At 52.2% G+C, this 25527-nt stretch overlaps 10 protein-coding genes across 10 annotated transcripts; 5 read left to right on the forward strand and 5 right to left on the reverse strand.

Moving 5' to 3' along the window:
- Positions 1-339: 339 nt before the first annotated feature.
- ALTATR162_LOCUS4102 (uncharacterized protein) lies at positions 340-2909 on the forward strand (the record flags this gene model as incomplete). The annotated part of the gene is made up of 3 exons (XM_043311712.1): positions 340-853; positions 901-1965; positions 2014-2909. The coding sequence occupies 3 exons, from the start codon at positions 340-342 to the stop codon at positions 2907-2909; spliced, it is 2475 nt and encodes an 824-aa protein (XP_043167647.1).
- Positions 2910-3403: 494 nt separating this feature from the next.
- On the forward strand, positions 3404-4576 carry ALTATR162_LOCUS4103 (uncharacterized protein; the record flags this gene model as incomplete). The annotated part of the gene is made up of 1 exon (XM_043311713.1): positions 3404-4576. One exon carries the CDS (start codon positions 3404-3406, stop codon positions 4574-4576), a length of 1173 nt encoding a protein of 390 aa, XP_043167648.1.
- Positions 4577-4792: 216 nt separating this feature from the next.
- On the reverse strand, positions 4793-5330 carry ALTATR162_LOCUS4104 (uncharacterized protein; the record flags this gene model as incomplete). Its single annotated transcript, XM_043311714.1, has 2 exons — positions 4793-5076; positions 5234-5330. The coding sequence occupies 2 exons, from the start codon at positions 5328-5330 to the stop codon at positions 4793-4795; spliced, it is 381 nt and encodes a 126-aa protein (XP_043167649.1).
- Positions 5331-6359: 1029 nt separating this feature from the next.
- Positions 6360-8159, reverse strand: ALTATR162_LOCUS4105 (uncharacterized protein; the record flags this gene model as incomplete). The annotated part of the gene is made up of 1 exon (XM_043311715.1): positions 6360-8159. One exon carries the CDS (start codon positions 8157-8159, stop codon positions 6360-6362), a length of 1800 nt encoding a protein of 599 aa, XP_043167650.1.
- Positions 8160-10264: 2105 nt separating this feature from the next.
- Positions 10265-12118, forward strand: ALTATR162_LOCUS4106 (uncharacterized protein; the record flags this gene model as incomplete). The annotated part of the gene is made up of 1 exon (XM_043311716.1): positions 10265-12118. One exon carries the CDS (start codon positions 10265-10267, stop codon positions 12116-12118), a length of 1854 nt encoding a protein of 617 aa, XP_043167651.1.
- Positions 12119-12517: 399 nt separating this feature from the next.
- ALTATR162_LOCUS4107 (uncharacterized protein) lies at positions 12518-13681 on the reverse strand (the record flags this gene model as incomplete). The annotated part of the gene is made up of 1 exon (XM_043311717.1): positions 12518-13681. One exon carries the CDS (start codon positions 13679-13681, stop codon positions 12518-12520), a length of 1164 nt encoding a protein of 387 aa, XP_043167652.1.
- An 815-nt stretch (positions 13682-14496) lies between these two features.
- On the forward strand, positions 14497-15366 carry ALTATR162_LOCUS4108 (uncharacterized protein; the record flags this gene model as incomplete). The annotated part of the gene is made up of 3 exons (XM_043311718.1): positions 14497-14670; positions 14769-15086; positions 15160-15366. The coding sequence occupies 3 exons, from the start codon at positions 14497-14499 to the stop codon at positions 15364-15366; spliced, it is 699 nt and encodes a 232-aa protein (XP_043167653.1).
- Positions 15367-15758: 392 nt separating this feature from the next.
- Positions 15759-16292, reverse strand: ALTATR162_LOCUS4109 (uncharacterized protein; the record flags this gene model as incomplete). The annotated part of the gene is made up of 2 exons (XM_043311719.1): positions 15759-16097; positions 16191-16292. The coding sequence occupies 2 exons, from the start codon at positions 16290-16292 to the stop codon at positions 15759-15761; spliced, it is 441 nt and encodes a 146-aa protein (XP_043167654.1).
- A 1564-nt stretch (positions 16293-17856) lies between these two features.
- ALTATR162_LOCUS4110 (uncharacterized protein) lies at positions 17857-20413 on the reverse strand (the record flags this gene model as incomplete). The annotated part of the gene is made up of 4 exons (XM_043311720.1): positions 17857-18273; positions 18984-19434; positions 19483-20218; positions 20311-20413. The coding sequence occupies 4 exons, from the start codon at positions 20411-20413 to the stop codon at positions 17857-17859; spliced, it is 1707 nt and encodes a 568-aa protein (XP_043167655.1).
- A 716-nt stretch (positions 20414-21129) lies between these two features.
- Positions 21130-24760, forward strand: ALTATR162_LOCUS4111 (uncharacterized protein; the record flags this gene model as incomplete). The annotated part of the gene is made up of 4 exons (XM_043311721.1): positions 21130-21409; positions 21961-22110; positions 22171-23764; positions 23809-24760. 4 exons carry the CDS (start codon positions 21130-21132, stop codon positions 24758-24760), a joined length of 2976 nt encoding a protein of 991 aa, XP_043167656.1.
- Positions 24761-25527: the final 767 nt, after the last annotated feature.

Consider the following 25527-nt stretch of genomic DNA (forward strand, 5'->3'; position numbering starts at 1 on the left):
TTGGCGAATATACTTCGCATTGATGTGAAACGGTATTGCGAGAGCGAACTAGTCGCGAGAATCTTCTTCAGAAGCACCAGCGGCCGGTGTTTCCATGTGCATTCTTTGGGGTCGTAGTCGTTGGGTTAAGAGAAGCACAGGCCGCCTAGACCCTGGACGTGGCTGTCATGACGGCGCAGCTGTCAGTCGAGACCCGCCATCTTTACCAACCCTCAACTCGAGTTTGCTGCCGTTGCTGCTGTCGTGGGGGCCAATTTCTAGCAGTCGCCATGCCGATTGACCGCCGTACCAGATGAGCTGCTCACAAGATCGCAGCCCGCGCCGCTCAGCCTTGCTACCATGTCCGCGTCCAACATCCGGGTATTCGTACAATGGAAGGACTCTACCGTGTTCGCCGGTGAAGACATAGAATGCACTATCACATTCAAGAATGTAGCCCCGCCTGAGGGACGCGACCGCTCCCCAGTTCGGGGGCAGAATGGCTTCGCGACGGGTGGGGAGCGACAGCGCAAACTACCACCAGTTCACTCGTCGACAAGACCTTCGGTATCCCGCAATTCGTCCTTTGCCTCGCAGTTGCCGCCTTCACAGGTTCGCGGACACCGTCCTGCACTATCACTACACACGCCGTCGACAGTTGGGGGACGCCGATCGCCGGTTCCGCCGAGCGTCATACATGCGAACAACACGGGAACACCCAAACACGGGAGGTCCGTGTCCATCGTGTCTCTGGGGACAGATGTCGGAACCGAAGTCAGCCATGAGAGGGGCATACCAATTCGACGGCCAGCAAGAGGGCACGGAAGATCAGCAAGTCTGCAGGTCGTGCCTGGCAGGCCAAACTCATATCCAAGTATGAAGGACACGCGCGATATACATCTCTGGCTGACATGGTAGCAGTTGCCTCACCAGGTCATCGATCAGCCACCCATCCCTCTCCACTATCCGGCGAAGCGTCGTCTCCAACAGTACACGATGCGAACGATTTTGCCTTTCCCGCGCGTCAGACCAGGAGACGGCCTGGTGTTACAACCACTCCAAGCACCCCAGCTCTCCCGGCTACAGGGCGGAAACCTTCCAACTCCTTCTCACAAAATTTCAAGTTCCCTGCCGCCCCTCCGCCCGACGATGCTACCGCACAGCCGCAATCTAGCAGCAGCCCTACCAAGCAACCGATACACGTACGGCGCAACTCGCCCCAACCACCATATGACCATCTGCGGGTATCAGGGAGCGCTAATCTCGAGGTGCTTTCGCCTGTTGCACGCATAATATCTGGGTCGAGCTTGAATGACACTCCGCGTAGTAGTGGAGAGTTCTATTCGATGAGCAACAACTCCAACGAGACACTGGCTTCGGAATATGCAGCTCATCCGTCTGCGCGTCTGCTAAACCGTCCCACGTATCAGCGGCGATTATCGCATTTGGCACCGTCCAATAGACAGGCTCTTCCAGAGTCAATAATGATGGGTTATGCGCAGATAATGGGTTCCTTTACGCTGGATGGATCCTTGATCAACCAGGCACCTTTTGAAGAGGTAAAGAGAAAAGGTGTAGTAGGTGGTCAAGGTGGAGGCGGCGTTGTAGGAGTAGAGAAGACGAAGCGCGAGAGTGGGCTCTTTGGTGCGCTAGGCTGGGGCAACATAGGAGAGTCGCTGGGTGGACTCCTGGGCGCATCAGAACCATCAAGTATCCGAGAGATGAGAGGCGTTGCCAGCTCCAAGACCGTCCCGCTCATCACCACACCCCAGTCTATTCTATTCGTTGATTTGAGGCTTGCGCCTGGGGAAAGCCGCAGCTACACGTACAGCTTTACAATACCCCGAGGTCTCCCACCTTCGCACAAGGGGCGGTCGATGAAGGTAGCATACAATCTCATCATTGGCACGCAACGCGCGGGCTCCACCAAAGAACAGCAAGTGAAGCATGTCGATATCCCGTTCCGGGTATTTGGCAGTGTGAACAGTATGTTTGGTCCCAGTATGAATGCTTTGATATGCTAACCATATCCAGGTCGCGGCGAGATTCTTGGGCATGATCTCATGTCTCCATACATTATATTGCGCGATCAAGCTCGAACAGCCAGTATAGACCCCTCGTCGGGTGCGAAGCTTTCTCCTACTAAGAAGGGTGCTTCTTCGGGCAAGGCGGAAGAAAACACTTTCAGCGACTTCCTAGAATACGTCGACAACCTTCTAGATCGACCTAGACAAAATTCTAGCATGGGCTTGCTTTCACCCACGGGTACCATGCCTGGGCGGTCATCGATTGCTGAAGAACCTCAAACCATGAAGGAGGCCATCGACACGGCCATCTTGCGCAGTAATTTGACGGGCACCGCGAACCAAAGTGCCAATCGCTTTGAGATCGCTCGCAGCGGCCGTCGTGTCGCGGTCATCATGTTGGCGCGACCCTCCTACCGGTTAGGTGAAACGATGACTGCAGTAATCGACTTTACAGACTCACGCATTCCCTGCTATTCCATACAGATCTCACTTGAGACTTCCGAGAAGGTCGATCCGGCCATAGCACTTCGCTCGAATGCTTCGATATACCGCGTCACGAAGAAAGTGCACGCATCCTTCTCAGAAAACGTGCTATTTGCGCAAAAGCTTGCTTTCTCGCCTACGATACCGCCCAATGCGACGCCAGAGTTCATTACTAGCGGGGTCAGTCTGGAGTGGAAGCTTAGAATCGAGTTTATCACTCCACGATTAATGCATGAGGACGGCGAGGAGACGACACGGGACGATCTGTTGGAAGAGATTTCTAGTGACGACCGGGGTGTCATACTAGCAGCGGCGCAACGATTACCGGCTGAGAGCTTCGAAGTTCAGGTACCAATACGGGTATATGGGGCTGTGAGTGGGGCGCCTGAAGCACCCGATGAACAAGGACTTCCTGTGTGAAATTGGCCATATAGATGGCAACCATTATTGTCGGCTCAGCACTGACACGCTACGCAGCAACGACGCGTTGTCGCGCTTCTGTTCTAACTCTTTCTACCTTGATTTCTACAAGCCTGTTGACCTCCCTAGGAGTCGACGTTACCTCTGTACATGACTATGGGTGTTTTGTAGAAAATCTGGGGAACAACAGGGATATTGGGAAGTGCCTTTGTAGTATACCAGCTCATTACTGGAGCAAATACAGATCCCATGGTAGGGTCTGCGGTCCACAGTAATCTCATCGACCCATATACATTTACAGTTCTCTGCCGTGTCATTTGGTATAGCTGATACCCTATAGGCGAACCAAAGTCCCTTTCGCACAGCACCACCATCTAAAATCATATTTGAATGACCCTGCTACATATCATCCTTCACGTCTTCATTTTATATATCTTTGCACTTTCATGACTCTTCCAAGCCCTAAAACAAGGCAAACCCCTGCCTTGCCTAATATGTCAATTCCTACTACTTCTTTCGCCGTTGGTGCTGCTTCTCTCGAGGCAATGGAGCATCAGCTGCAAAAGAGCATCAGTGAGCTAGATATGAGACCAAAGAACACGGTTGCAGAGACTTTGAAAGAAGGCATCAGCCTTAAGATCGAGAACGAAGGCGGCGAGATGTACATTTCCCTTCTTGTCTTCACCTCACCCAACCAAAGCATGACTAACGTATACCCTTCTTCTAGTTTCTTTCGCACACGCGGCACTCTCATCGGCGGGCCCCACGCATTAGGATGTTCGGCACTGAACATCGAACTCAAGAATAATGATGGAAATATCTATTTTGAACCCGTTGCCTCTTCCAACCCATCCTCTAGTTGGTTTACAGGCGTGTGGGTTAAACTCCTGACCACGGCGGGAACACTATACATCTACCGCAACGAACTCCGCATCATCGGCCGCGGTATGCTAGCTGGAGCGAATCTAGCCATGGATCGGTGGGAACAACACCGCCGTCAACAAGACAGTGATAGCAAGGGCAAGGCAGCAGATAAGAGAAAAGAGCCAGGAAATGACTCCAAGACCTCCGCCACGCAAACAGAAGATCATGCCACCAATTACTCGCAGCCGCTCCCAAGGACTCGACTCACTCCTGATTGGAATATACCACCCGGCTATCAGATCCCGCAAGCAGGAGGTGACTGTGCACACCAGTACCAGCAATCCACTCACGACACCTCCAATCCATATTGCAACTACTATAACCCGAACTTGTGGACATATCCAACGCCAGGCTATCAAGAACCAAGCTGCCAATCTGTACGGCCAACAGACTCTACATTCATCCTCCGTCCTGAGAAACAGTTGGCACACAACAGTATGGTCCAAGAGAACCATTGCAAGATCGGCGAAGATATCCTCGGAAGGGATCGCGCTCCATCAACTCCATTGGATTGTGCGGGTAAAAGCGTTCCTCTTGCTAGCAGTGTAGATGAGTATGTAATTACCAGTGATGGCAGCTTCACTGAACAGACTGATGTTCCTGATAGTGGTAGTGCAAGCGTGGGGCTAAAACATTCCTACGACAGCAGCGGATGTGAGGCAGACGTGGAGGTTAGCGAGGAGGAGCCTATGTACTGTGCGGGAGCACGTGTTGTTGGGTATCAGATGGGCAGGGCGTTATGAATCTGGTCTCGTCTCATCACTGCCCAAGACTTGAAAAGTACTCAACTCATATTCATGTCATGTATTCATCATGTTGAGAAAGTGTATGTAGATGTAATCGCGGTTCGTCGCCAAAAAAAGCCTTCTTCACAATCGATATCTCACGAGTGTCATACTTCTCCTTTTACGTTGCTGGTCGCTCACATTACATCATGCTTTGCCCTCATCGTTACGCGCTTACAATCCACCGGGTCCGGCAGCTGAATGTGCGCTGGCACCGACGCCAGGGCCCATGGTCGCGTGTGTTGCATCGCGGTGAGCCGCTTGACGCGCCTCCCGCTCCCTGGTCTCTTGGGCAATGTCGTCTTCGGTTTTCTTGTTGCCTCGGGCGATGAGCTTCTCGAGGAGGCCGCCCTTCTTTGGGGTGTCGTGCTTGTCTGAGTCTTCGAATTCTTTCAGGTAGGCAACGCGCTCTGAAGGGGGCATCGCAGCGAGTTCAGAGTCGATCGAGTCACGGTTCTCTATCAGGATATGTTAGTCGTGGGCTAGAGGAAGGCTGAGGAGTGACGAATCAGGGAGGCGCGTTGTTGGAGGAAGATTACTCGTGACGAGCAAGTGTATATTCTCCTGGATCAATGGACGCGACGCTTGATATAGCATTCAGGATCTTTCACTTACCCTCGATTGTGCCGACATGACCGGTGCTGGTGTTGACATCGTTTTCATTCTTGTTCTTGCTGCTGCCAATGTGAAGCTTCTCCTTGATCTTGTCCATTGTCGATCGTTTTTTCTAGGTCGTGGTCTAGGGTGTCTGGGGTAGGTGTGTATTGTTGACGTAGAGGAATATTGAGGCAGAAGTTAGGTGTTTGGTGTGTTGTCTAGGTTGGAGGAAGCGCGCGGGGATGAGGGGTGGTAGCTTCAGCCATGCGTGTCACCTACGTCATAGCTTCAACATAGTCCATCTACCAGCTGCCCTGTTGGAGGTGGACCTAGTCAAGCGCGATCCATGCATTCACTTCCAAGTTATGCAAAGAACGCCTTTTTGTGGGTTGGAATTGCAGTGGGCCTTCCCGCTCAGGCTTGGGTTGCATCGGATTTCTGCTTCAGCCTCACGTGTGGAGTCTCTCGGAGCCGGACCCTAAGGAAGCGCAAGTGATGATTAGGGCTTTAGCACAGTTGTACCTGCATCTCTACATCTCATCTGGGAAGTCAGAGAATCAGTTGTGTCATACTCAAGAGTGTGTAGATTACAGAGCCACATACAAGATCATGGCGTGCGATACTGTGGTTCGTAGGAGCACCATGAAAGCTGTTCGCATGGAAACATTACCCACGTACGCAGCCGGCCACCACGCACATTGAAGTCATCATCGTTCATATCTCCACTTTTCCAAATAAAGCTCGTGAAGCCAGCAGGCCACAGCTTCGACCTCGTGCCGCAGCCCTTGCCACAAAGCATGTGCATCCGTCAGCCCTACGAGCCGATCACCCGGGTACTTCTTGGCAAGTGCTCTTTGCCTCGTAGGAACCCGCATTAAGGTCCCAAGCGTTAGGTCCCAAGCGTTCTGCAAACCGTGTCAGGGTTTTATTGGCTGCACTGGCTTTAAACAAGAAGGTGTTTCGTGGAATGACTCTGGTAATGGAGTGGTAGGCTTTTTGAGGAACCCTAACTATTATTTTCGTATTCGTGTTCCAAGCGCATCAAAACCTACCCATGCCCTATACTCGTGTGGTATCTCTAAGAATATGTCCGAATCCAAACGCCTCAGCGGGGCTATCGCCCAAAGTGCAAAAGCGCACATGCTCATCCATACTTGTTGTGTGGAAATTGTGGTGACATTGGCGATACACCAGAGCGTAGTGTAAATTCGCCAGTCGCGTATCCGTCGTCGCTGGGCACGCCACTCCCACTGCGGCTTGTGCTGCTCTCTGCACGCATCTCGTGTTGGAAAACCGGGTGCGGCAGCTGTACTTCTCGCCACCTGGGTGTCACTGGCAGTATGGACTCGCCATGCAGCTCCTGTGGTTCGTCTGTCATGTCGATGACTGTCTTTTGATCTTGCGGATACGCATGGCCGGTGAAATGGTCGTTGACAGGGGAGGCGAGTTCAGTCAATGGTGTGCCGTGAAGTTCCTGTGGGCCTACGGCTTTGTGGGGTTGGCTATCTGCGAAGATATTGGCTCCGGAATCAATTTCCGATATGTGCTTGCCTGCGATTTCATATCGCTGCTCCTTTTGCTGCTTACCACGACGTTTCCGGAAAAAGAACACCCCGAGCGCAACCAAAAGAAGAGCAGCGATTGCACCAATTACTATCCCTACGATGGCGCCTGTACCGAGACCTGAAGATGAAGTTGAAGCTTGTGTGGATTCAGAATCGCTCGGTGATCTGATCGTAATGATATTTGACGCGGGCAAAGGATTGGGGAAGACTGCCTGCGCAACCGTGAAGTTTGCCCGCTCATAGTCTACTATGAGATATGCTTCCTGCAGCAACGTCCTGCCAAGTACATACTGTGTATCGTTCGCGGCGCGGCGAATCGGGAAGTAATTTGTTGCGTTCGTGTAGTATGGGTACGAAGCTTGGAGATCGAAGGCAGCATACGGTAGTTCTATGTTGGTATAGTTCGTAGTTGTATCTTCGAGTGAGTTGACAAGCTTAAACGTAAGAATCGGATTCTTCGACACGAGCTCTTCGTGGATCGTGTCGTTGACAAGGTATAAATCTGTTTGAGGATCGTAGGTCAACCCAAAGGCTGTCTCGAACTCTGCACAAACGTCTGCGGGTAACCACAAGTGTGGGACTGTAGAATCGATGACGGAGAAGTGTGCTCCAGAGGTCAGAGAGTAAGTGCCCCTCAGCGTGTTCGTAGCCATGATCGAGTCCACTCCCACAGTCAGGAGCCGAGAGGGATCTTGTGAGAAGGTGAACGAGAAGTCGTTCGCACTGGGCTCGAATCGCGTCGCATCGTAACCCCCTAATATCAGGTTACCAAACACGGATTTCAATCTGTATTTCGCCCCCGCTGTATACGCATACGCGAAACTGGGTATCCTTTTGCTCTCGCGCAACAGATAGAGAAAAGAGTCGACGGGCTGACTTCCACTGTTGAAGCTGGACTTTGCCTGACCCAGACCAAGGATTCCCAGATAGTAGTCCGGATCGGCAACGGCAGCAACGACCTGGCGCGTCAGCGATGCAGAGGAGCTGCTATCCGCAGCTGCGCCTAGCGTGACAGTATCAAGGCCAAACAGTCCTCTCCCTGTGTAGTTGAGCGCGTCCTCCAAATCCACGTCGTATTGTCCTATCGCCGACCATGTTGTCGACGCGTTGACCTGGAAGCCGGTACTTTGCGCGCTTTGGAAAACCTCTATTCCTCGGAGTTGTGGACAATCCACAGGATCGACTCCCTCCAAACACCCTTCTTCGGCAATGACGTATGTGACGCCTCCTTTTGTGCTCGGCAATACACGAAAGTCCTGTCCTGGTGTTCCCACGCTTATTTTGAAGGTACTCCAACTCCCATCCGCACCGTCAAACTTATCCGAAGGAGGCACGACATACGGCTCTGGAGCCTCGGTAGCTCGCGCTGTGAGGCGCATTGTGTAGCGAGCGAATCGTAGTGAAGGGACTCTGATGTCTCTACATGGACCTGGAAGCGATCGATCGTCGACTTAGATTGTCTGGGGCAGGTAGTACATGGCGCAGTTGTACATCGGAGGATTTTGGAATCCCGGGTTGAGTCAGCTCTGATACCGGGAGTTCGGTCTCGGAAGACCTATGGGGTCCAGAGCGGTTCATGGACGTTTTGTTCAAAGAACCCACAGCAACACCCGCGAGCGCTGCGTGACGATTGCCCCCAGCCTAAATCGTTAGGCCGACATGGCTTGCAGCATGATTCGATGTCAGCAGCATTGAAAGCATGGCTAGTTTCCAAGGTTCGTCAAGCTGAATACGAGGTATCATGGGAAAGGCGCATCCGATGTCATGCTAAGGGGTAGCGTGCTGTTTAGTCCATCTCCCCACCAATGACGGTGCTTGGGACGATCCCCCCGCTGATTCCATCAGCCTCCTTTTGACACCATTCCGGCCCAAGCGGCCACACCTCAACGCCTTCGTCATGCTACCTGATGTTCTCTTTTGATAGCACTCGAAACATGCAGGTAGTCAGCGGTGCCCACTCAGCCACTGCGAGTGGATCGGCTAGACGAGCAGACCCTCCATTCAGGACTATTACCTGACAAGCTCAACCTATGCTCGTCGAAAACCTTAAGATCAAGCCTAGCAGTCTCTTCACTTGGCTCTAAAGGGCACAACCCGTAGTTCGTTGTTCCAGCCTACAGGAGATCGATTCGAGGTCCGATCGGTCTTGCGGGACAGATCTTCTAGGTGATATAGGGTATACCGGTTCACGCCAGGAATTTGAAACAACTCTTGCATATGGCACTACTGACTGCGCCATCGTCGACCGCCACAAGTGTTCTCAAGAGCATTACGAACCATGTCAGCACGAATTTTGGTTCTAGGCGGATGTACATGCTATATCCAGTTGATCAGCACGGCAGGCTGGGGTTCGAAGATGCCCTGGCAGTCGTACGCGTCAACGGTATGTGCCTCGTGTTTCCGCTAAGCGTGGCTACCACTAGGGCTGTGCATGGATCGCGGCCTGATCATGCGTTCAAATAGCCTTCATCGAATGATTCGAATCTGAACTGTTTTGGGCAGAATCTCGCTGTTTTCGCTCTTACAGTACTCTGTTGCATACGCGACGTCTTGCTTGACCTTTGCACTGTCACTCGCTTGGTGTAGAAGGATCATAGCAAGATGCGGAGACTTATCAGTCTACTAGGACCCGCATTGGTTGCGGCGGGCTCAGTTACCAACATAGGGAACGGGAGTGGTACGTCATCTTTGTCGGGCAAATTTTAGGTGGCTAACATTTCATAGATGGTATGTAGCAGTGGTTGTCTTGAGACCATTGGTATTGACATTTTTAGGCAACGGCTCGTCGGTCATGACGCTACCCAGCAGCACTATAACATCAGATTTCACTGCTTTACTCGCGCCTTCAGCTATTTCTTTGCCTGTACCATCGGACACAACATCATCCATTCTTCATCGATTTCCTCCACATTTGCCTGCCTCTCATTTGGCTCCCATCTATACAAATCGCAGTAGTACCATCTCTCAACCATTGACACCCACGGTTGTCACATATACTGCCTCTGGAAGTCCACCACCATTTCCAAATATCACGTCCGTCCATGGAAATTCCTCGACACCCACTGGAGTGTGTACCGGCTGCATCATTGCAGGGTACGGTCCTGTAACCACATCCTACGAACCGGGGGAGTTCTACAATCCATGGACCAGCTCAGTCGTAACCGAGACCATCGTTACGGAGTATTCCACTTATATGTACAACAACACAGTCGAAACTGTGGTCACAGAGCTGTGGACTGTCAACCAAACAAAGACTCTTACCGGGACCGACGGCGGACTAATCACACGCGCGACACCAACGTTCACGGTACAACCGACACCAGGAGTAATCGTGCACCTTGACGCGGGTCCGACGTACGTCATATATAACCGGCTTTCCGGTGCATTAGATGATTACCATGAGGTATACTGGCCTGAGGACAATGTGACTCAGGGGTATTGTTCGCCAACAGTCACACCCCTAACGAGTTGGCAACCCGCAAGCATGGCAACCAAATCATGGAGTTATTTCATTGAAACCCATACAGGAGAACTCCCTGAAAGCATGGCTTCGGATCAACCTGTTCCACTCCCTTCCAAACTGATCGAGTACCTAAAGCAAGATCCAGATATCCAATCACAATTCCGCGGCTCAGATATCGCTACTTGTAGCTTCAGTAAGCCGGCCGAATCGTTTTTGCGTCCTAACCCCTCAAGAACCAATGCACCGGCTGCACCGGCTCCAACACCTCTTCCTATCTTCTTGTCACCATTGACAGGGACATATCTCGCAACCAGTTTTGAGTCCACGTCTGTTCACGTCACGGTCCGAGGTTGTCTAAGGTGTCAAGATACAGAGACAAAAGATGTTGCAGACCCTACGATATCAAATAAGGCGGCAGATCCTACCCCTGCGAACGATCCCGATCCCGATCAGCATAACAACAATGATCCGTCGCCCAGTCAGCCTGCCAGGCCGGCCGACAACACGGCTAAGCCGACCCAAGGTGGTGAAAAGACTCTACCAAGTATTCCAGACGTCGTGAATACATTCATTCACGATAACCCTTCCATTTGGACACACGGAAATCCAGGAGCGACTACGACTAGAAGTGTGACGATCGGTGGAGTTGTATTCCCAATCAATACTCCCAAACCAACGCAGGCCGAGCCTGATAGCCAGAACGGAGATCACAATAATCCAATCCCTCCAATCATCGTAATTGGGTCCGAAACGTTCACACAAGGGCAAACCAAGACTATCAACGGCGTACCTGTGGTAGTACCCGCAGATGGTGGTGGAACACGGATTGTTGTAGGTGGAAGTACGGTTCCTTTCAACCCGGCAACCACGCAAGGCTTACCTGTACTTATGGTTGGTGGAGGCACCGTCACTGCAAATTCACAAGGAGAGTATGTTCTTGGATCCGAGACGTTGAAGCCAGGAGGCCCCGCGATTACTATCAACGGAAATACGGTCAGCATGGCACCGAACGGCATGGCCATTGTCAATGGCGCTACGCAGACTATCGCAAACGTTCCTGTGCCGACTGAAGCCCCCGCTCTAACGGTCGGCAGTCAAGCCGTCTCGGCGACTGTCGTAGGAGGCTCGACGGTCTTTGTTGTAGCACCTGGTCAGACGCTTAGCGCAGGAAGTACGCTCGTCGCTGATGGCACAACCTACAGTATGCCCGCAGAAGGTCAAGGTTCAACAATCGTTGTGAACGGACAGACATCGGTGTTGGGCGTGGGACAATCAGCTCTAACTCTTGATGGCGGGAGATCCGTTACTGCGCAAGTCGTCAGCGGCACGACAGCCTACGTACTTGCCTCAGATCAAACCCTCACACCAGGTGGCATCCTTACTATTTCTGGGACTACATACTCTATGCCCGCGAGCGCATCCGGCACCGTCATCGTCGTCAACGGCGTTACATCCACTTTGGTAGCCGGCTTTGGTATCACGGCCGCCCCAGCACTGACAATCAATGGCGTGACGTACACACATACTGTACGAGACGGAACAACGGAATACGTTCTGAACGATGGAATAACACTCGCACCTGGTTCATCCGTAGAAATCGACGGAACAACCTACTCTTTAGACTCACAAGGAACCGCCTTGATCATCAACGGGCAAACCAGCACCATGCCCAAGCTTCCTAAGAGTAACAGCGCCAGCACAACACGCCCAGCTTCATCTTCTACCACGAGTAGTCGCGATGCTGGAGACTTGATTGCGAGCGGAATTGGAGAGACTAGTAAGGCGGACGGAGCTTCTACGTATGTAGGTGGGTTTGACAAGTGGATTGAGAGTCTGGTTATTGGCGCTGCGGGATGGCTTACTTTGCTGTTGTGAGGGAAGCAGCCGTGGGAGGACAAAAAAGTTAAATAGGATCTTCACGACTTCATGCATGTAGCGCGGCGCTTGGTATTTGGATGGGAAATTTGGATACATAACGACCTGGGAACATGGGAAGGGAATACACTAGGAGGGCCATACTTGGGATTGGATTGGGAAAAATGGCGGCGTACAGGGTTGTAATATGTAATCCATTTAATCTATATGCTTGATAATAACCAAGTTGAAAGTATATAACTGCAAGATTATCCGATAGTATGATATCCCGCGTTGCTGCTCGAGCTACCTCGCAATGCCTTTTGAGATATGTTCCCTGTCCAACATCGCCCTAAATAGCATACTAGTATACAAGGTCCATGTGTAAATCCTGTCAAACCAATCGCGACTGTCTTCAACCTATGTTCCACCTTTCCTAAACGACTCCCATGCCTCAGTCAAACCTTGCCTCGTCTCGTGTTGCTTCGCCTGCTGTATAGCTCCGCCATCAGTGACGGCGCCCATGCTATCGTCATATCCCTCGCCTGAAAATAGAACACGGAGATTCATCCAAGTCGGAACAACATTCGTGTGCTTGTCGTTGAACTTCATCTGCTTGAACAACTCTTTCGCCATCTCACCCCGAAGGCGCTGAACGTAGCTCTCCCACTCCTCCTCGGCTCCGTTTCTAGCCCAAGCCTTGCCGAAACCCTTGTGGGTCGAATCCATCTCTAGGATTAGAGTAAGGGAGACAAGGCTACGGTAGTAGTTCTTGATAACATTGTATCCACCACTTAGTAGCCAGTGTAGATCGTAGAACGAACGAATCTTGATGTTAAGCTTTGTGACAAGACGCTGACATCCAGTAGGGAACAGTCTCACACTATAGTCAGGCGGGGGAGAGAGTTCGTTTGTTGGCCTGACGATTTCGAATGCATTCTTGCTGTACAAGACAGCTTTGGCCTCGGCGAAGATATCCTTGTTAGCGCGAAGAATGTTGATGTTCGTACGACCAACGAGGGAGAAGCGGGTCTTGTGGCCGTCGACGTGGAAGTGGACGAGCGCATAGGCGATACCAGGGAGGAACTCGCGACGCTCAGCGTAGAGGAAAGCCTTCTTCTCGTCGTGGAAGGGGGTATGCTTTTGGCGGACACAGATGAGGCCGGGGACGATGAGGAGCTGTGTGTAGATGTTGTTGCGAATGAATATAGGAAGGTCCATGAACCGAAAAGGTTCAATGGTGGTGGCGGTGGGAGTGTCGATGGTGAGGGCAAGAGAGGCAAAAGGGTCGTGCTTCTCGAGGGCTGTAGGTTTGGCTATGAGGGAACCTGCTGAGAATGGAGATGGGGGGGTGGTGTCGCTCGCGGAAGAAGTACTCTCGCCCTCATCACTATCATCGGGAGCCTTGGCGTCAAAGGTCTCGAGCTCCTCGAAGAAGGCTCCAGGCGATTCTCCTTCGTTGGGATTGTCCGCGCGTCCTGCCTTGCTGTTGAAGCGAACGTGTTTGACCATGCCACCTGTGGAAGGTGGAGTCATGAGATACAAGCATGGAGGCGTCTGCTGTCGCTCGACTGGAGTCTTCATGTTGTTGTAGATCTTTACTTATGTACGGAAGCGGAGAGAGTTGTTAGGTGTTGAAGGAGTAAGACAGATCAGCGCTTGATATATACGCTAGGACAAGGACATGTGAAGGTAAGGGTGGATCGCTGCTATACCCCAACCGGGTTATCCCCATACTCACTGTGACGCAGAGTTCGAGGCGTACGCGAGCCATGATGAGATGAAGGAGGAGGGGTGATGGCCGCGGCTCTCCAAAAGAGACTGCCGATACGTCGATAGGTGGTATGCATGGTAGGCAATATATACCTTAGACACCACATGCCCAGCATCCGTCTACATGATCCCGGAGAGACTGTCGTGACGAGCTTATCGCTCGACTGGTACAATGTTCAGTAGTGGTGAGGTGAAGGCGCACTTCATCATACATCCCGTCTCTTTCGCTACGGGTGCTTCCACCACAACGTCATACCACAAATAGCAGTTATCCTGGGGAATCCCACCATCAACTCAGTTAGTTTCGGCTCTGCCAAGTTTTGAGCTTTTGCTTGAGATTGAGATGTCAGCATGTTGACTTTTACATGAGCCTCTGGGGTTGCGTAATATGACTCAGGAACAGTAAAACACTCGTCTAACGATTGCATGCATCGATCTTAGAGTGCAGATGGAAAGTTCCGAAAATTGGTGATGAAGTTGCGTAGTTGGGTAGAGAACCCGCGACCCAATCGGTGCTAGTCTTCGCCAGTGCCGAGCCGGGCTCAGAAACCTCATCGCAGCATCCTCAACTGCACCCGCGCTCCGAAAGCTGCCCCATCCCGCAATCCATCTCCTCTCTACCCACCATGTCTGCAGCTCGTGCCTTCAGCACCGCTTTCCGGGCTGGTGCGCCCCGCGCCCCAATGGCCGCCCGCTACGCTGCCACCCGAAGCTACGCTGCCGCCGCCGCCCCGACTGGCTCTGCCAACAAACCCCCGGTTGCCCTCTTCGGCGTTGACGGAACCTACGCGAGTGCTCTGGTACGCTTTCCACGACTTCAATTGGCACATTGGCGATGATGGGAGGATGAAATGCGGGCCAATGGCTGGGGAAGAGCTTTGGCTAACAATTGTGGTAGTACACGGCCGCCGCGAAGACCAACGCCCTCGACCCCACCGCAAAGTCTCTCCAGACTCTCCAGGGTGTTTTCCAGAAGGACGCCAAGCTCAGCCAGATCCTCCACGCTCCCTCGCTCTCCGTCTCCGACAAGCAGCAGATTGTCCAGGAGCTCCAGAAGCACATTGGCGGCGCCGACAAGGATGGCATCGTCAAGAACTTCCTCAGCACACTTGCCGAGAACAACCGATTGGGCGTACTACAGGGTGTTGTAGAGAAGTTCGGTGTGCTCATGGGTGCGCACCGTGGTGAGGTTGAGCTTACCGTTACCAGCGCTGCGGTACGTTGATCTCTAAGATGGAATGAAATAGGCGGGGGTGGAAATTGCTAGGATGACAGCTGACAAAACGCAGCCTCTCGACAACAAGACCATCAGCCGCCTCGAGACCGCCATCAAGAACTCGCAATACGTCTCCAACGGCCAGACCCTGAAGGTTGTCCCCAAGGTCAACCCCGAGATCCGTGGTGGACTCATCGTCGAGATCGCCGACCGCACCATCGACAAGTCTGTCGCCTCGAAGATGGCCAAGATGAACAAGCTCCTCAAGGATACTTTGTAAATATAGAGCGAGAGCGCATGGCGATGGATGTGAGGGGTAGGCATGTGTATTCTAGATGAGTCTTGGAAAAGAACAATTTACTACCGTCTACCACCTCGGCGACGCGCCATGAACGACCGATGACTTGAGCCATGGATCTGTCAAGGATAACGTTGGGGCAGCTCATAACTCAGAAGAACTTGAACTAACTTCATATTACTATCCATTTGCCATTTGTAGCAACACACGTACCCCGCCGGTACACTTGAATTGCAGCTAGTTTGACGACTTGCGAGGTGCTCTAGAAGCAGCAAGTCCCATTTACAAACTCCGCTTTGGATCCGGTCCCAATACACAGCCACATGAGGTACGATGTCTGCATAGACCACACAAACCACCGGTTCGTTCGCCAATTAGACGGGCGTTCCGGGAGCCATTAGAGTCGTTGACGTAGGTGTTGACGAGACCTGTCGTCGTTCTGTGTTGATGTTGATCGAAGGGTCGTACGGTTTAGGAACCAGCCATTGATCACTTGCACTCGGCATTCTTGGGTTATACACTTGTGGAAAGTTATAAGCGAATTCGACGCATGTCGGTCTCAAGTTGTTTGGTGCAAGTGAATGAGACATGCGCGCAAGCCTTTTCTTCGCCAGGAAGAGTTCGTACTTTGTCAGCAGCCACTCCAGGTGGAGCTGGGTCTCCACCGGTACGATACTGTCACCCTTCTCTGGGAACTCGTAGTTTGGTTCAGTCTACCCTGACGTTAATACTCTTTGCAAGATTCAAGCAAGAAACAGTGGTTAAGAGAAGTCTTTGATGAAAGGGCTGAGGCCAGGGGTGCTTACAATCTGTAGAGGGGTTTTGACGAGAGAAACGGGTGTCTTTTCAATCTCGCGGATATTAAGGTTTCTTTGGTAAGGCCATTCGGTGTCGATGGGTGCTGACATTGTGGTAGTTGCCGTATCGTTAGGTTGATCATGAATGCGTGGGGTAAATTGTTCTGGAGTGAGGAAAAAGTATGGCCGCTCATATACAACATGTGCATTTCATGTTCGATTGGGTTCGGATGGAACTATGGTTCTATAGAAGCCTGAACTCTGGTTCATCTTCATTGCGAACACACATGCACGACAAAGTGGGTCTTTGGATGCCCGAACTATGGTTCAACGCCATACACACACACGCGCGCGCGCACGCATTATCGTCCCTTGGGGAAGTAACGAAGCGTCTATGTTCTTTTTCAAGAGTATGCAAAAGATCATGTTGAAGGGAAAAGTACTGATTGTGCACGAAATTATATGACTTAAACATAATTGACAACTCTCACGAACACCGCCTAGAACCAAACTACCAAAACAAATCAAGAGTATCTTATCAAGAAACACCAGCGGCCTAACAATACTTCCTCGAAGTATTTTTAGTGTAAACCACAAACCCGTTTGAAGAAACTCGACACATGTTTCTTCACCCTCTTCGCCGTAGTAGACTTCATCTTCCCGTATCTCCTCCTTACAGCCATGTTAACCGAACGCCCACGACTATACACGACTTCTCTGGCTTTCTCCTCAATATGCGTCAAGTCTCGAACTTGAAGGAAAAGGCCACCTGTGCAGACAATCTCTCCGTTGACAAAATGTTCGGATGATGGAGTATCGTGCTCTATCGTCGACCTTGTACTTGCCGGGGACGCAGATGACGACGAGCTGGAGTAGGAAGAGAGAATACTCACACCATCAATGTCGGTACGGTATTGTTTGGGGTTTAGGTTCCACAACCCAGTTGCACTGTCGCTTCGTTGTGGTGATGAAGCGGGCGTATGGGGTTTTTGGGATTCATCATCCTGATACTTGGCGAGCAGGGTCTCTAGTTTAGTTTGTGAGGAGATGTAGATTCTCTTGCTGCTTTGGTTGGTAGTCTATTCATACTTTGTTAGTCGTGTTTTATTTGTTTTCTTCATGTTTTAGTGTAGGAGCAGAACTTACAACATAGATTGGAAACTGGAGACGACTTTTATCAAAGTCTGATGCCAACGTAGCGATACGCCAGGTTTTTGGGATACGTGGACGTGGGGTAGGCATGTTGACGAGGTTTATATAAGTGGTTTGGAAGGGAACACCGTGGGAGGGAAGAGGTTTGGAGATGATGTGGAAGATGAGGATTGAAAGACTGTTTGAGGCGGGAGTCGGTGCTGGATATATACAAAATATGGATCCGCCACCACTCCTTACACCGTGGTTATTGGTAGTTTGGTCATTGGACTGGACTGTAGGCGAAGTGGATGAACCATGGTTCCGAAAGGGAAAAGTGGATCATTTGACGATGCTTACTACAACGTTGCTGTGGTGTGGAGATTAGGTGACTGAGAGTTGGATTCAGTCTTACGTTGCCTGGAAACGGTCAGTGTGGTTAGAGAAAGAGGCACGGCGATGAAGAGGTTGGTAGAATCAGAATTCAATTGTTCAGTTCGAAAAGGAAATGACCCATGACAGTGACAGCCCTCCAGTGACCATACTACGCTTGCCAAACATACTGCCTTCCAACACAAGGTTTGAAGCTGACCTTGTCGTCGACGTCCATGGCATCGCCATCGTCGGAGTAGACAGCGGCATCGACGGCGCTGTCTACGTCCACCTGAATGAAGACATATGTGCCCACATCCACGTCCACGTCCATGTCCACTTCCTCATCTTCCTCATCTTCCTCGTCTTCCTCGCACTCCCCACCTTCCTGACAACCCACACACTCCTCATACATCTCATCCCACTCTATCTCCCAGGGACCCAGACCATCGGTAATGCTAACAAGCTCCAAAGGATTCTCCTTCAGGTAGTCCGCAAACTGCCTCTGCTTGACGCCCTTGATCAACTCATTCAGCCTAGGCCAATCCTTCACGATTACGGTGCTCTCATCTATGCCTTTGAGTCCAGTCTAGCATATGTTAGCAGGGACCGACGAGTTGGGAGTATACCAATCGAGGTATTCGCAGTATGTTACGTTACAGATGATTATTGTGAAACATTGCGAATGCCTTCAGGCTACATTTTCTGCGGTAGGTAGGAGTTATTGCTTACGACTTGGATGGGGTAGTGGGGGATGATATTGTAGCCCGAATTCCACGTCAACTCTAGGGCGCTGATGTGGTATTGTGGTATACCAGCCTTCTGCTGCTGTTGTTGTGTAACGCAACAGCTATGCGTGGAAGCACTCGCATCGGGTTTTGTCGCGTTAGGTGCGACCCGGTAATGGTTCGAGGAGACTACCGGCGCCTTGTGCGTTTCTGGTCTCAATGGTTCAAGCATGGTATAGTTGGCGAGGACTATGTTTTAATTTCGTAGAGAACTGTGGTGAGTATATGCATCTAACAGGAAGTATTGAGAGGATTATGTATTATGAAGAGCAAAAGCTGCCGGACTCAAACCGTGGTTGTAAATGTTGCTATGAGATCACGATTGCTCACATCCCAACCCTCTAAACGAATCGTGATAGCTTTCTGGGAGCAGACCCCGAGACTAGAGTCACATGATAACCATGATGCGAAGGATACAGAACTAAGGGTTTGACAACGTGTGTTATTTCGAATATCACTGCAACTTGCAGTAATTCCTGCCATGGTCTACTTGCCAGCGACACAGACTCACCTCAACGGCCATGCCCAGAAATCCAGCGATGCATATACCTCCAGAATCACTCACACTAGTCGCGCCCAGGCTGAACTCCCTATCCTCTTTCGGTACGTTGTCCGTAATCTCTGCAAAGGTGCTGACATAGACCAGTCCGCCTAACAGGCCTTCCCAGAACATGATGACGCATACAATGTAGTAGCTCGGAATGAAGTTGAACATGGCGTGCAGCGCGAGAACAATGAGATTGGCGACTTGAAGAAATGACGGGACGTAGAGGTGGTGTATGCGGATGAAGGGTGTGGAGGAGCGCGAGATGAAAACACCAACCTGGTAGATGGCGTTGTACGTGCTGTAGAAGGAGCGGTATTCGTCAAAGGGAGATGATTCGAGAGGAAATAACAAGGTAGGTGCGACGCCTTGGTTGATGGTGTACTCGGCAATGTAAACGAGGAGGAGGGGCAGCATGCTGTGATGGGTCAGTATGACGTGTCGCGGGTTCAAGTGATGTGCTTACTATGGAAAGAACAATCCTCGCGCCCGGTTGATATTCGCTCGGAAGCTACTCAGGGCACTGTTAGCACCCTTGTTATTGACAGAGGTGAAGCTGCGCCCAGAAGCCGAGTGCATGGAGGAAGACAGCAGGTCGTCATGTTCTTGCGCCTGGGCAACTTCCTCTTCCTCATCGTCGCCTTGGTTATCAATGGCTTCATAACCACCGTGTTTCTGGGCACCAGCACGCAGTGGGCCAAGCGGAAGGATAACGAAGAAACTCAACACCATGATTAGCGGCAAGAAAGAAAAGACTAGTAGACTTGTGCGAGGAGTGATGCCGAGCGTGTTGGTGGCAATGGCATAGGCTCCAGCGCCTATCAGGCCGGCGCCTCCAGTGCCTGAGCCCCACGAAGCCAGAGCAAAGTGTCCGTAGTAATGTGTCAGGCCAAGGAAGCTCAGTTCACCACCTCCACTGCTCAGACTGGCAAGCATCACTCCACACATCTTGATAGCGATTGTCCTCGAGTCCTGCAGGGGCGGGGTAAGGGCGATGATGAGCATGCCGCATGCTGAGAGAGAGACGAATACGAGGATGCGGACATTGTATGGAATCTTGTGGATAAAGTACGGGGCGCATAGTTTTGTCAGGAACGAAGGGATGACATCGGCTAGGAGTACGGCGCCTTTGGGAACATTTGGGCCGACAAGATCGAGGGCAGCGGAGAGGATGATTACGTAGAGGACGTTGTTAATGAGGCCTAGGGGGGTGTTAGTCGGGCTAGACGCAGGATGGGTCAAGGTAGAGTTGTAGTATCGCTGCCCGTCTTGCGGGGTTCAGGTGCATGCATACCGAACAACCAGAAGGCGGCGCATACGCGTGCATCAGCGCCGTGGAAGGCAGCCTTGAAGCGCGCACGATAGACGGCCCAGGAAGAAGCGGGTGAGCCAGGCATGGGAAGGAGCGGCATAGGATGCAGAGGCGGTGTTACTTCACATATCGCAGTTTTGATGGGTGAAAGCTACTGGCACGTGTGCTGTGCCTCAGATGACGAGGAGCAGAGGCAGAGGCAGAGGCAGAGGCAGAAGCGTGATGGTGTTGATGGCTGGACCACCCACGGACATGGATGGGTGCAGCTGCCGATCGGGCTTGGCACCAGGCGGTCAAGGAACGATTCAGGAACGCCGCATGGGCGACAAACGGGCGTCCGATGTTGGAGCTGCATGCATGTTTCTTTTTATGCGCATAGTGGCAGCCGACTGGGCCAGACTACCAGGCACTATCCAAGAAGTATTGCCAGGGGTTCTCTGGTATACGCATCATGATGGCTTTGGGTCGAGCAAACGGCTCGAGGGTGGTGTAGAGAGACCTATCACACATGTCATACCTGCCCTCTAGTCGGGCTCTCGCTGCATGCGGGGCTGCGCTATTTCCTACAGGGGTCGTGGCGCTTGGTCCCATTGCGCCTTCTCGTTTCCTCGCATGCTCGAGGCTTCGTTCCTTCTGCAATACAGCAGCCCGCCTTGGAGCCAACTCTTTGACCACGGCGACCCAAGACAAATCTATTTCTCCATATACACCAGAGGAACAAAACCAGCCTAGTCCGCCAGTCTCTATTTGCGACTTCACCTTCATCTTCACCTTCACCTCTCCGATGAGCCCAAGTCGACTATGGATCGCCCACCACCCTACCAACGACCACCAGATCGCCCTATGAACTACCACCCGCAGACGAATCCAACGTATCCAGGCTACCCACCAGCCTCACAGCCCCAGCAACAGCCACTCCACGTTCCCTATGCCGCCGACCCGTACTCGATGCCCCGTCGCGATCCATTCTTCCCTTCAGGACCACAACATGTTCGACGCAGTAGCCAAGGACTACCCGCTGGCAACAACGCGCCGCAAGGCCAGGCCGAGGGACAAGGGCAGGGTGGTTGGTCAAATACAGGTAGGCTTACATCTTTACCTATATCTTCAAGAGCACATGTGCGCAGTGCACAGAGTAGGGACGGGCAATCAGCAGTGTAGCCTGGAGTTGTTTGCGCATTTTTGTAGCTCTTACCAGTCACAAAGGTGCACAAGTCACCCAGGCTGCATTTTGACCTGAATGTCTCACGTCTGTGGTACCGCTCGCGTGGCTGTCTGGGTGGTGGAGAGCCAGGCAAGAGACGATTGTGCGAAGACCTTGTCTGCATTGACGTGCGCCATGACACGTCAATTGCGAAAAAGCACTTCACCGCCTCTCTCGTCATATCGATGCAAGCAAATGCAGGCAATATTTGCCTACTAGTGTCGCCATAGCATCCCGAGCCACACCAGCCGAGCATTTGGGTTGCTTAACGGTGCGCGCATTTGTCGGTGGAGTTGGCATGGGTCTGGCGAATTCTATGGCGCACTCCGCAGATGTGGCTCCTAGCTAATGCACGATCCGCGGGCCTCTAAACCTCTTTCGAAAAGTCGCGACTCAATGTCCGAGCTTGTGCTGATCCATGCCTTTAGCGCGACCGATACACTACGAGACTCATCACTCTCAGACGAACCCTCCACCGCAAATGACTACCTCCAACAACCCTCCACCGTCTGCGCCCTATGGCTTCGATGCTGCGCGCACCTCTGCACTGAACGGCGCCAGTCCCCCGAACCCCTATGGTACAGCCCCGCTTCCAAAAGCAATGGTTCAAGCTTTGTCCTAAACTAACTCTCCTCCAGGCCCGTCTCACGAACCTCCGCCTCCACCTCCACCATCCTTCGCGCGACCCCAAATGCCTCCTCCATCGTCCCCCACACAGCAGCATCTCCATGTATCCCAGTCGCAACGTCCACAATACACCTCCAACTTTGGCGCCAACAGAGAGCCTCCTGGCCTAGGACAGGCGTTGCGACCGGGAAGCAGCATGTCCATCTCATCTCTTATCGGCGGTGGGGGTGACACAGGTGCCCTCAACCAAACAACACAATCACAACCGTCACCTCCCACCAACGCCCCATCCGCCAACAGTCACAGCATGCAGCCACCTTCGCCTCGACGTGGTTTGCCAGCTGGTCCACGATCAGACTTGCCTCCGTTTCGCCGCCAGGCCACCCCAGAGCGCAGCATGTACGGTAGCAATACCTCGCGCCCATCCGAGGGACACGCTTTCTCAGCTGGCTCACCCAGACAGTCCTACAGCAACCAAGGCTCGCCTGATCTGGGCCGCCAGTCACTTCCACCAAATGCACAATCCTACAAGCCTATGAACTTCCCTGGCCATCGTCCATATGCGCAAGACGCAGGACGGCAAGCTTCTGGAAACGCTCCATCTCGACCGAACAGCCAGCCGATGGGACCTCAGGGAAACACTGAACAGGAAGGGAGGCCCATGTACGACGGGTTTGGAGGTCGGCGCAGCGCTTTTGGACCCCCTGAGGAGCGGCGACGTACACTGGGTGAGTCGCATCATGCAAGGCCCAACGCTGCAGAGCTCTTAGCAGGTACAAATCACAGCGCGTCTGAGAGAGATCGACCCGTGACTGTGCACCCTGTGTCGCAATCTGGCTTCAGTCCGCCTCAAGCGCAACGCAACATCTCTGGCTCTTCAGAACCTCCGCGCAGTCTTTGGCGACAATCAGCGCCTACCGGTGCTGCTCGCGAACCTCCCCAGGATAGTCGCGCAGAGGAGCCTCCACCAATGCATCGCACTTACGGCCCATACCCTCCACACATGCTAGGTGCTCCTCGTTACGGTGCCCAAAGTTCCGATGAAATGCTACGGCGCAGCGTAGATCAGTTGGGCCACCGCGTAATGGAGCAGTACCACGCCCCTCCTACCTCCGATCCCAACTCTGAGCGGCACAGAACCGAACCACTCGCGCGCTCTTTGTCTTCCCGATCCCTCTATGACCAGCCTCCCAAGATGGGCGAGGCCATGCAACACTCGAAATCGCACATTGGTTTTGGCTTGGAGGCAAGCAGACGAACGGGCAGAGCGTCTCCACTGCCACAGGCTGTTCAAGGTGCCCAGGCGCAGCCCTTGTCAATTGGCAAAGATCCCGGTATCAAGAGCGAATTCGGGCGCATGTTCTCCGGCCTCGGCAGCGGGTTGGGATCGTCGACCCCGTCGCGGGGAAGTCCCATGCCACAGAATGGCCAGGGCTCATTCGAGTCAGATAACGGTGAAATGATGAGGAGGATCGGTTCTCAGCAGGGAAGGAAGCCGCCCAAACGAGTCAAGGATGAGGAGGGCATTTTCGACATTGAGAATGCTGATGGCAGAGGAACACCCGGCGCTCGTGGGGCTAAACGAAACAAGCACCATCATCATCAGTAAGTTCATTCAGTGCCTTTTGAGGTATGTACTAACAACATAGTCACCACCATCATCACCACCACCACAAGCCTGATGAGGATGCGTCAATGCCACCAGCTTCAACTTCAATCAATGGGCGACAAGCGAGTCTACCACAAGCCGGCCCGGGCCAGTCGGTTCACCACCACCATCACATTGGAGCAAACCCACATCACCATCATCACCACCACGCTCCTCGAGTTACCCATCAGCCTCCGCAACAAGTCACAAAGGTCCTGACGAAAGTTCACGACGTACAGCCTATCCTCGAGGAAGCTGCTAAGCGTCCTCGCAAGCATCTTGGATCGCAACTGTACGAGGCAAAGACAGAGCTGCCAAAACCCAACTCATCACTTGACGATCAATTCGGATATGCATCGAAACCCCAACGTCTGCCTCGCTTCGATGTCAACCCCATCAACTGCACCTTCACTATCAGAGTACCTCGATACTATCTAAAACCCCGACAACGGCAGCATGTTGTATTAGAAAGACATCTTTGGGGTGCTCGCGTGTATCGCGATGATTCGGATCCCATTGCTGCTGCGATCCATTCTGGATGGATCCGTGGTGAATGGGATGATACTGTTGATGTTGCTATGCTCGATCCGCGCATCACTGCGCCCAATGACCCAGCCGATGCTGCTGATGTTCTGACCAAGATTCCGGCGGCTCCTGTGACGCCGCCTGCCGACATGGACCTGCAGATTGAGATAGTTATTCTACCGCAACTTCAAGAATACACCGGATCTGTCGAGTATGGCATTTCGAGCAGGAAGAGCAAAGCCCACGAGGGTCTCAGCTTCATGATCAACAAGATCCGATGGGTTGAAGAAGGCATTGGCAGCAGGGGACAGGAAAGAACAGCAGCGGCATTAAAGCGACGACTCGATGCCAGCGCAACTCTCCTTGCTTTGCAAAGTGGAATCGACGACGCTCACCGGGTCAACGGCATGACCAAACTACATGCTTGATGTTTGGTTGGCTTGATCAGAGACCATGACATATAACGGCCGTCTGAAGATTGATTTCGCAACGCATTTTATAGCGCAGGATGATTTTAGCATTGCTAGATACCCGCATCTTTATAGCTTTGACTATGGCGTAGGATTGCACATAGCGTAGGCGAAGTTTTGGTATAGGTACATGGAAAACGATCTAATGAGTTTCGTCGACCCTGTTTAAAAAATGAAGTCTTTAATATTCGTACTGGCCAGACCTTTGCATATGAATGCTTTTCAAACAGAGGCTGACAGTCACAATGCATTGTTATCAAGTTGTCCACACGTGGGGAGAATAGTGATAGCCATGTGAGATAACCAATCCCGCGGCGATCACGCACTGCAGTTCGAAAGCGATAGCGGTCTGGACGTACCCCGGGCTTGCGTGTATATATCTAGCAGCTTCGAAGAGTAATCTACCACCGTTTGCGCGGTGTGCATTTAATCCTTCTACCTCCAACACCCAAGCGACAGATTGCTAGGTATACGATACTTTGGCAATCCACTGCCCCACCACGACGATAGCTTATGTGACGCCATCACTCACAACGCGTACTGATGTCAACAATGGGTCATACAAGGACTTATTCGATTTCAACTGTAAGTTGCCTTTTTCCTTGCGAGAATCTCCAGGGTGCACCATTGTTTTTCGCCGATTTACAACGACTGGCGTGCGATTACTACAATGTAAAGAAATTTCGCTCTCAGCCATCACGTCTTTCCGGCTTTCGGCGGCTTTA

Source organism: Alternaria atra, assembly GCF_907166805.1.
Source record: "Alternaria atra isolate CS162 genome assembly, contig: 23, whole genome shotgun sequence".
In the NCBI taxonomy this organism is placed as follows: domain Eukaryota; kingdom Fungi; phylum Ascomycota; class Dothideomycetes; order Pleosporales; family Pleosporaceae; genus Alternaria; species Alternaria atra.